Source organism: Lactuca sativa, chromosome 2 (assembly GCF_002870075.4).
Source record: "Lactuca sativa cultivar Salinas chromosome 2, Lsat_Salinas_v11, whole genome shotgun sequence".
Classification (NCBI taxonomy): Eukaryota; Viridiplantae; Streptophyta; class Magnoliopsida; order Asterales; family Asteraceae; genus Lactuca; species Lactuca sativa.
The window spans coordinates 44,045,865-44,056,848 of record NC_056624.2 but is presented as its reverse complement, the minus strand read 5'-3'; the positions used below and the strand labels follow the sequence as shown (position 1 = coordinate 44,056,848).

At 29.0% G+C, this 10,984-nt stretch overlaps 1 protein-coding gene across 1 annotated transcript; it reads left to right on the top strand.

The window, feature by feature from the left end:
• The first annotated feature begins 4,040 nt into the window (after positions 1 to 4,040).
• LOC111882182 (calreticulin-3) lies at positions 4,041 to 10,061 on the top strand. Its single transcript, XM_023878535.2, has 14 exons — positions 4,041 to 4,201; positions 4,818 to 4,925; positions 5,361 to 5,553; positions 6,072 to 6,330; positions 6,439 to 6,495; positions 6,762 to 6,809; positions 7,243 to 7,329; positions 7,432 to 7,489; positions 7,602 to 7,669; positions 8,208 to 8,300; positions 8,400 to 8,456; positions 8,574 to 8,687; positions 8,821 to 8,844; positions 9,833 to 10,061. Exons 1-14 carry the CDS (start codon positions 4,075 to 4,077, stop codon positions 9,842 to 9,844), a joined length of 1,305 nt encoding a protein of 434 aa, XP_023734303.1. The 5' UTR covers positions 4,041 to 4,074; the 3' UTR covers positions 9,845 to 10,061.
• The last annotated feature ends 923 nt before the right edge of the window (positions 10,062 to 10,984 follow it).

Sequence of the window (10,984 nt, the reverse complement as noted above, 5' to 3'; positions counted from 1 at the left end):
CATTCACCTTCTTCTTATTTTCTTGAACAATCATGTCTTTAACAACACTAGCATTACCAACTGTTTGAATAAGATCAACACGATAAGGTCCTATTTCAATATATCGCCAAAGATCTTCATCTATCCTGTTAAGATAGTCTTCCATAAGACCTACCCATTAATTGTAATACTCTGGATGCAACATTGGAACTTTTATCGCATATCTAAGCAGGTTTGCATAATTCATCAGGGTGTTGACATTCAAATTCACCATTTGATTGAGTAAAAATAGGATAATCTTGAAAAGAAAGAAATCAGATACGAAATGATTGACAAAACAAATGCATAATCGTTTAATTACAACGATCAAACGAAGAATTACGTTTCAACTTGCAGAATAATTGAGTCGAAGCAAATGATTCAATTAAGAAGAGAACGTGAAAAAGATTATTCAAACGATGTGTATATTCCTGCTCTTATACCAATTGAAAGATGTTTTAACAATCCTAAATATAAATCAAAGTAGGTTTGAACACCAAGATCTAAATATGATATTGATTCAGCTCTATTATTTGGAATTGGTATAAGTGAAGTCGTAATGAGAGAGAATGCCTAGAGCATAAAAGTGAAAAGTTACAACCCACTTAGGTACCTAACCTATTTATAGGATACTCATAGATACAAAAAATAATAGGACTTGACATTGAATAAAGAACCTCTAAATGTACCTAGTAAATAAATACAAAACGAAGTCTTATGGATCTTCGTTATTTATAGACAATCGTAAATAAGACAACTAACTAAGGTTCGTCATATCATAACATAAATTGTGTCTACAAAAACATTTAATCCATAACTATAAACACAAATCATAGTGAGTTCCCAAAAATACAACAAAGAACAATATACATATAAGCATACAAATAATAACCTTCAACACGAAGCTGGTCCGCCCCTTTGGCCTTTAGCATAAAGCTAGTCCACCCTGACCTTAAACATAAAGTTGGTCCGCCCCGTTGGCCTTCAACATAAAGAGATTCTGCCCCGAACTTCAGCATAAAGTTGGCTCTCTGTGAGTATCTTGGCCTTCAGCATAAAGTTGGACCGCCCTCAACTCGACTATGATATGTCGACATATATACATACAAAAAAGACAAACAAACAAACCAATAATAATAGACACTGTCTAAACAAGTCTACTTGCCTAACATGTCACTAAAACATACTAACATCCTAACATCCAGATGATCCATATTGTAGTCTAAAATATAGTGAGAAACTCACCTCAATAGAATCCAAAAATCTCAGCCACTCAAGCATAATCGCAAGGTCGGTCTCACAAATCACCTAGGTATAAAATACAAGTCAAACTTTAGTCAATGACACCAACTCCACATTTCAACCCAAGGTCAAACTTCACCATAAGTCCAAAAAGTCAACCTGCTGGTCAACAGGCGTGTCGCTCCCTCTACTGGGCGCCCCACACTCAGTACATGATAAAATAGTCGCCACTGTTGGATGTTTGCCTCAGTCAACGACATTCTCCCGCCATACGACTTAGATTCGATCGTTTTGTTCATTATGTTTTACATGTTTTCGGGTAGCATCATTTGGGTATGGTCCACATTAATTGGTAATTCGGTACGTATTCCTAATGAAGTCTTTATCTTATTACAACCAAATTTTCATGATTAGTGCCCCGAATCACCCAAGTTACAATGGTCAAGCTGTATTGTTTGTGCGTCCCATCATATGCATGTTTTCATGTTTGTAAGAGGAAAGTAGCGAGACAAGATCAATTGTCCCGTACATAAACATTGGTCTGGTGCCACACTAGGATTATACTTCTTGCTCCCGAGTATGACGGCTACAAGTTTGGCTTCTACGGTTCCTAACAACTACTTATTACTAAACTTAGAGATCTTGTCAAATGTCTAAATATATCATTGGACTCATCGGTTCAGAAGTTCAAATATATGCCATTAAGTGTATAAACACGTTCAAATTCATGAATCCACCGCTAAAACAAATGGAAAACGAAATAAATTAATAAGGCCAACTCTCTTTTCTTTTCGGCCTATCACAAAAGAAATTATAATGTTAATTAAGGAATAACGAAAATATATAAAACGTGAAAGTGCCATATTCTACACGCTCAAAGACTTTGAACCAGAATGAAAACGACGGTCAACCCAACAGGCTAATCGTCCAATTAAATTCTTCCCAGTTTTCTCTTTGAAATGTGCCCCTATATTTTCGCAAAATTACAAAAACGCTTAGATTGTAATTCTTACGCCCAAAAATCCTTTACATATGTTAATAAATCAAAGAGAGTTTTACGCATATGTTTGTATATCCACATAAAAAAGTATTGAAACTTTTCATTATTTATTTATTTTTTTATTTTTATTGTTGTTTGTTGTTTGTTAACTCATTGGTCGAATTAAAAAGCTAATATGTTTTATTTATTTATTGGTTTTGTTTCTAGCTCAATCCAAGTATATTTTCACGACATGTAAAGTTTATTTTATTTGTATGGATTTAAATGTTGAGGGGCTTATTTTTAAATCTTGTTTAATTTTGTTGAAACAAAACCCAATCTACTCATAATTACCATTTATGTCTTAAATACTAAAGGTTTTTTAGTCTAAGGATAAGAAATGACCATCTCAATTTAGACCAAGACTCCTTATGAGATTCATGCTAAACATTTTTACTTTTTATCTAGTTTAAGATAAATTTAAAATACTTAATTAGTACAATATAAAATACATCTATAAAAAAATAAAATTATATTTAATTCCTAAATTATAAAAAAAATCTTTATTCTTTCATTTAAAATCAAATAAAGACTTAATTAAAGATAGTTCAGTTGGTAATTTGGATAACACGATTATTTTCTGTTATAAACTTATATTATAGTTTTTAAAATTTAAAAATATTTATTTTGGATATACTATGTTTTCTAAAATTAAGTTTATTAAAAGAATGCCATGAAAAAAGAAAGTAGAAGTGGGAGGGCCCGCAAGATGCAATATAAGATAATATGATTGGCTGGTGCTACGTGTAGTAAAGAATCGATGGACGGAGACCAAAAGTCAACCCAAGTCAATATAATTGACAATTCACAAAAATGCCTAAACTAATAACACAAAAAGATAAATTAAATAAGTTTAGTTTTAGAAAGTTATATTTATCTTATAAATTCATATTTTCTTGTAATGATTTTGACTCTGCTATTATATCACTTAAGATATAAAAATATATAGAATTAATAAACAACCTTTTATTAAACTTATATTTTGGCCATATATTTGTATATTATGGTTTAATATACAACCAATTAAGATATAAAAACTTTAATCGGCAAATAATGTGAAATAAATTATATTTTGGTCGTTTCTATAATTTTACGATTATATTTCAATTTCATCAATAAAGCCTATAAATTTTATAAAATTTTCTATTTTGACATGTTATATTATAAGGTTAAAGTGGTTATATATATATATATATATATATATATATATATATATATATATATATATATATATATATATATATATATATCCAAATTCATTAGATTTAATAAAATAACACTAAACTACTAAATTGATAAAATTTTCTATTTAAACTATTTTAACTATGTCATAAACAAAATTGTCAATCATTCATTGACTAAAATATAATGGGTAAAATACATGAAAACTATAGTGTACTTTTATTGAAATATATATTCATTTCTTTTTAGAAATAATAAATTCAATGTCCTACAAAATAGAAAACTAAGAGAAAGTACATGATAACTAAAATTATTTTAATAATTCATATATAATAATTTTCTAATTTCTTTATAAAATAGTTTTCTATTAATTTATTTTGAAAAATTAATAAATTTATTATTAAAAAGCCATGATAAATCTATAAAAACAAATTATATTTTTTAGTTAAGAAGTCTCCTCGTTGGAAAAGAGCTTGAATGGCATATTTGTAATTAAAGTCTCAATTTTTGGTATTTGCATACTAAATTTATATAAATAACTAAACACTTTGATACAAGTCCGAAAAAATTACGACATCGTCGGCCGGTAAAAGATGAGCAAGAATGGAGCTGAAAGGTCTGCACTTCAGCAGAAATTCCAATTTGGAGCACTTGTGCTGGTGTTTCTCTCTATCTGTACTCTTTCCTTCTCAGAGATCATCTTCGAGGAGCGATTCGATGGTAATTTTTAGCAATTGTGAACTCGTATCTTACTTTTTGCAGCATCTAGTGATTCCAGTCAAAGTTTTAAGCAATCAGATAACAAAAAAACCTAATGTTTTGTCAAATCAACCTGCTGATGTTACATAATCTACCGATTTTAAGTTTGTCTCAAGAGGCTTTTAGTGTAATACCGAAGTGAAGTTGTAGATTATCAGTGAGAAATGTGTTTGAAGAAGTATTTCTCGTTGTACGTACATGTCGTGTAATTCCGTTTAGGATTTCCTGCTACAAGTAGAGATTTTACGAAGGAGAATCATATCTCAACTAAAACAATGTGAATTTGGGATTCAACCTGTTTCGTAAGTCAAATTGCTGTTAGTTTTTGCAATACTTGCGGATTGCTTTGCGATATCTCATATCTGTACACTGCATAAGCTTCTAGTGCAAAATGTAAATGGAGAAAGAGTTGATAATTCAGAAATTTGCGATAATTTAGGGGTTTTTAAGAGGCCATGCCTACCATAAACGTAGTGCATCTTTACTTGATCAAGTAATGTGTTGTTCTTGCTTCGAGCTTTGTGTCTGATGACTTAACTAAATTTGTTCATTTTTTTTTTCAATTTGTGGGAAATAGATGGGTGGCAGAGCCGATGGGTGAAGTCTGATTGGAAAAAAAATGAAGGAAAAGCTGGATCATTTAAACACACAGCTGGATCATGGTCTGGTGATCCAGATGATAAAGGTAAAACATTTAACATTTCCATGTGTTGTAAATGGATATCTATATAATTTTTTTTTGAAAAGTCTTTTTTAGGAAAGGCCCATTTTTAGGAATAGTCTCATGGTTAGTTTGTCTATAAAATCTTGCAATGCTTTAGACTGGATTTTTTTTCCCTTTTTGTTCCATTAGTTTCTATCCTCACCAAATAATCACCTTTTTCACATTTGTCTATTTCACAAAAAAATGTTGTAGTTACTTTAATCACAGAAATGACCAAAATGGGAGGTCTTTTGTCACCAAATAACCACCTTTACCTTTCACACATTCATCACAAAATAACCACCTATTTCACAACAAGGTCTTTTGGTGAATCAGCTTAAATTGCAAAATTACTTTCTAGACAATTTTTTACAGAATCATATGAACAAACATTTTGATCATTCTGAATCATTTCAGGCATTCAGACATCAGTTGATGCAAGACATACTGCCATCTCTGCAAAAATCCCAGAATTCAACAACAAAAATAGAACACTGGTGTTACAATACTCTATAAAATTTGAACAAGACATTGAATGTGGTGGTGGTTATATCAAGCTTATGTCTGGATATGTTAACCAAAAGAAATTCGGTGGTGACACTCCTTACAGGTTTGTTTTCTCACATCTTTTTATAAAAGAAAAAAGAGAAATCTCCTATAAAGTCCCTACATTTTGACCTCATATTCAATTAAGTCCCTTTATTATTTATTTTTTCTGATTATGTCCCGAATACCACTTAAATTATTCAATTGTTGACAATTTTTCAAATTAGCCAGTTTCACGCTTAGAAATCTTCTATAAAGTCCCTACATTTTGACCTCATATTCAATTAAGTCCCTACATTTTGACCTCATATTTAATTTAACTGGTATTTGGGACTTAATCAGAAAAAAAATATAGGGACTTAATTGAATACGAGGTCAAAATGTAGGGACTTTTTTGGAGATTTCCCAAGAAAAAACAACAATAATACTTACTTTATTAATGTTTTTGCTTTTTTTTTTTGTAAGTTCTTTCAACTGCTTAACATTATAAAGTCTCCATATTATTATTATTATTAGTAGTGGTGTTATACTGTTATGTTACAATGTATTAACTTTTTGTTTTTTTTTTTAATTTTTTTGAAGTGTAATGTTTGGACCAGATTTATGTGGCACACAGACAAAGAAGCTTCATGTTATTGTTTCCTACCAAGGGCAAAATTATCCAATCAAGAAGGATTTGCAATGCGAAACAGACAAGTTAACACATTTTTACACTTTTGTCCTTAGGCCTGATGCAAGTTATAGTATTTTAATAGATGGTAGGGAGAGAGATTCTGGAAGCATGTATACAGATTGGGATATCCTTCCACCTCGTAAAATCAAAGATCTCAAGGCCAAAAAGGTCATTTTTGGAATTTTCTATTGAGCTTTAAACATTATATTTTCTATTTTTATCCTTTGAGCTACATTTTCAATTGTCTTTTTTTTTTTTTTTTTTTAAACTTTTCAGCCTGTGGATTGGGAAGAAAGGGAATATATTGAGGATCCTGATCAAGTAAAGCCAGAGGTATGTATTAGATTTAATGATGTTAGGGTTTAAATGGAAGAAATAGCAACTTGTTTTAATTTGTTTTCTTTATTATAAAATCCCACTTTCATTTCTTTCTTTTATAATATTGCCCTTTGAAAAATTTACTCAGTTATAGCAAATGTCATTCAAATACAAAGCAATTTTCACTACTATAGTTGCATTTAGAAATTAGACCTATGCTTTTATATCTTTTTTTTTTTTTTTATGTTAAAAAGTTGTTCTTATTTTATTTTGTATCTCAGGGCTATGATTCAATCCCAAGAGAAATTCCTGATCCTAAAGCTAAAAAGGTTAGTTGATTAGTAAAGTTAAATTTGTATTACTATTTGTTTCTTTTCTTCTAAGACTTCATATTTTAGTTAGACAATATAAAAAAATGTTCTTACCTTTTTAATATATAACAAATATATTGTTTTTTTTATACAAATAAAACTTTGTTTTGAAAAGCACATTTGAAATCCAAAGAAAATGGATTTTAAACACAATTAAGTGAATTAAATAACTTTTCACATCCAAAAAAAAATAATTCACTCTATACGATATTATAATCATTACAATAAAATTTCACAACTTTGGAAGAAAACAGAAACTTATTTACTAAAAGTGAAAAAGTTACTAAATTTCATTAAGATACAACAAATCTAAAACTTGGTTAGCTATTTAGTGACATTATCCTTTTTTATTTATTTAATTTATTTATTTTTTTTATAAAATCTTGTTTAGCCTGATACTTGGGATGAAGATGAAGATGGAATATGGAGAGCACCAAAGATACCAAATCCAGCATACAAAGGGCCATGGAAACCAAAGGTATTAAATAGATAAAGTTTTATTTACCCTTAAGATTTTGTATAAAATCATATACCCATATTTTACAATTTAAAAAAAAAAAAAACTTCTCTTTTGATTCAGAAAATTAAAAATCCAAACTACAAAGGGAAATGGAAGATCCCTTATATCGATAATCCAGGTACTAAAATGCTATATACAAGTATAGAACTTCATGTTACTGTTTTAATGTTTATTATTTTATATTAATTTTTAGGAAATTGATTTACTTTTTCTTTTTGTTATTTGCTTAGAATTCGAAGATGATCCTGATTTATATGTGCTGAAGCCAATTAAATATGTGGGAATTGAAGTTTGGCAGGTATGTTGAGATTTGAGAATGGAATGGAATTGTTCATTCCATTGGAATGAAGAAAACTGTTTGTTTTTGTTTAATGGAATGGAAATATGGAATGGAATCAACAATTTCAATATAATCTTTTTTTTTTTTTTTTTATATATAATATTTAATGACACAAATCTCTTTAAAATATTCATGATTTTAATTCGATTACAGTTTGATTTTCTGAAAATGTCTACAACATATATATTTATAATTATAATCTTATTTGTGTTATAATTACTGTTTGTTATATTTATTTTTGTAAATTAAAAATTCACTCCAACCAAAAATAACAAGCAATTTTTTTTTTATTGTAAAATCTTATTTGGGTCTTGACTACATTAATTTTATTTTCTAAATGAAAAAGTACATTAATTTTAATAAACTATATATATATATATATATATATATATATATATATATATATATATATATATATATATATATATATATAATAGAGTTAAAAGTTAAAACTATACATTCTGTTTAAATATATAATAATTAAAATTTATTTCAGGTAAAAGCTGGATCTGTATTTGACAATATTTTAATATGTGATGATCCGGAGTATGCAAAAGAAGTTGTCAAAGAAATTTTCACCCATAGAGAGGTTTTTCTCACCTTATTTTTTTTTTTTATTACAAAATACCAAACATTAATAATACATTTAATTAAAATCAATTATTCAATTTTTTTTAAAAAAAATCAGATCGAAAAAGAAGCATTAGAGGAAGCTGAGAAAGCGAAAAAAGCAAGGGAAGAAGAGGTGATTTACTAGACTCAGACTCATCACTCATTAACTAATATTTTCATTTTATTATTTATTGATAGATTTATATGTTTTATTTATTTATTTATTTAATTTAAACTATGAAAAATTCAGGAAGCAAAAAGAGCAAGAGAGGAAGGTGAAAAAAGGAAGAGAGATCGAGATTATGGTAGAAGACACCGAGATAAGGAGCGTTATAGGGACAGATACAGGGACAGATATGGAAAGGTGAAAAAGACTTAAATGCCCTTCTCATCTTTCGTTATACTATACAAAATTACAAATACAAATGTTGTTTTGATTTCTAATTTTCATTTTCTTCTAATCTGATCCTGGTTTTGCCTTTTTTTTTTGCCCACAGCGTCGTGATTATGATGATTATCATGTAAGTTTTAATCTTTTTTTTTCTTTCCATGTGTTAATTTGTTTTTCATTTTCAAATTCCAATTTTACCCCTACCTATTCAAACCCAAATAAAATATTAATCATCCGTTTACAATCCTATCCTTCTCGTGCTTTGGTCAATTTAAATATTATATAAAGTTTGTTACAGGTTACTAATCCTATAGTGATTATATTTTATCTCATTTTTATCATTGTTTATATAAAATAAATAGTGATTTATAATTGAGTAAATTACACGAATGGTCCCTATGGTTTGTGGTAATTTGTACGTTTGGTCTCTAATTTATTTTTTTAACTCGAAAGGCCCCTACAGTTTGTTTTTGTTGCGCGCTTGGTTCCTGTCTTACCTAAAAAGACTATTTTGCCCTTAATTTTTTAATTTATTTAAATAAGGTGAGATAGGTAAGGTAAGGTAATGTGAGGGGGAAGTACGGTGGGGGGTGTGTTATTTAAATAAATAAAAAAATCAAGGGCAAAATAGTCTTTTTAGGTAAGATAGGACCAAGTGCCTAACAAAAACAGACAGTAGGGATCTTCCAAGTTAAAAAAAATAAGTTAGGGACCAAATGTGCAAATTACCCAAAACCATAGGGACCATTCATCTAATTTCCAAAGTGAATAGTCATCAGTTATTCAACATAATTTCCAAACTGAAAGGTAAAATTGACATTTACACACGGTCCAACAGTCCAAAAAGATAAACAGTTTGTTTCCATGGGTAAAATTGTCATTTACACACGTTCATCAATTTACATTCCAAAAAAATCATTTTGTTCATCAATTTCTTTAATGGTTTAATCGATTAAGTCATTTTATTTATATCAAGTAAAAAAGAAACAACTATATATAACTGTAGAGATTAAGTGTTTAACCCATTAATTCAATTAAGTATAAAAGAAACAAATATCTCGAATCACAAATAAAATATATCATCTCACTGCTTTGGAAAATGTTTGTTAATGATGTAGGATGAGCTATGAGATGTGGTGATGCATGGTCTTCAAAGTGTGGATTATTGCAATTCTGATTTTCATCTTATTATAATTATTGTAACGCTTAAATTGTTCACTTGTACCATTTTAATTCCACTTTTCTCATCCCACTTGATACTACCATAAGCCTATATGAGCCAGATAGATTGCAGTTATTTTTGTGTGGAATGATATTGTTAATGCAAATTCCATGAGTAGTTTTAAACTCGGTGTTTTATTTTCTGATCGTTATATTTTACTCGAATGAACATGAGATGAAAAATTCCATGAGTAGTTTTAGAGAAAAGTAAAAAATCAAATGCCATGAAAGCATATGAAAATATGTATCCAAGAAAAACAACACTACTGAACATGTGTTGGTCAAAATTAACAAAGTAGTCAATGTTAAGCTTGGTCAAAATCGTTCGTTAATTGGGCTATGTGGTTTAAAATCGGTCAAAATAGTCAATGAGTAAGATGATCAAAATTAATAAAATAGTCAAACTAAGTCAACAAAAGGGAAAAAAATCTTTGTATACATATAACTCTCCCTCTCGTACATCATGTTCAAACATTCACAACATTAACGATTCTTATATCATTTTAGGACAAAAAATTATAATATTTTCAAGTATTTAAACCAGAAACCTCACTACAAGCCACCTACTCTACTCTCAATATGAACACTCAACGTAAAACTACTGCTATTTCAAAGAACATAGAGAAAAGAGTGAAACCCTAATATATACATGTTCAGTTAAAAAGAAGAAACGAGAGAGTTCTTGGAGGAGTGTATGTACGCTCTATGAATTATGAGATGAAAACAGACACTAAACATATATACTCGAGTCAATAACTGGACCTAGATACTCGAAGATCCGCGTGTCCACTGAACAAAGTTATCTCCGCAATCCATGAGAATCAACACAAATACAACTCAAGCCCCTAAATGGAAACTTCAATTAACTAACAACCTACAAATATTCCAATAGAGACCCTGAACAATATAGAAAAATACAAACAAGAACTAAACAAGAAAACGTTAAGTTTAGAACCACAAACTTTATATTTTCAACACCCCTGGTTAAACTTAACATTTTTACCAACATTAACCCTCACTAAAAGGATCAATAAGACCTATTCTTTTTG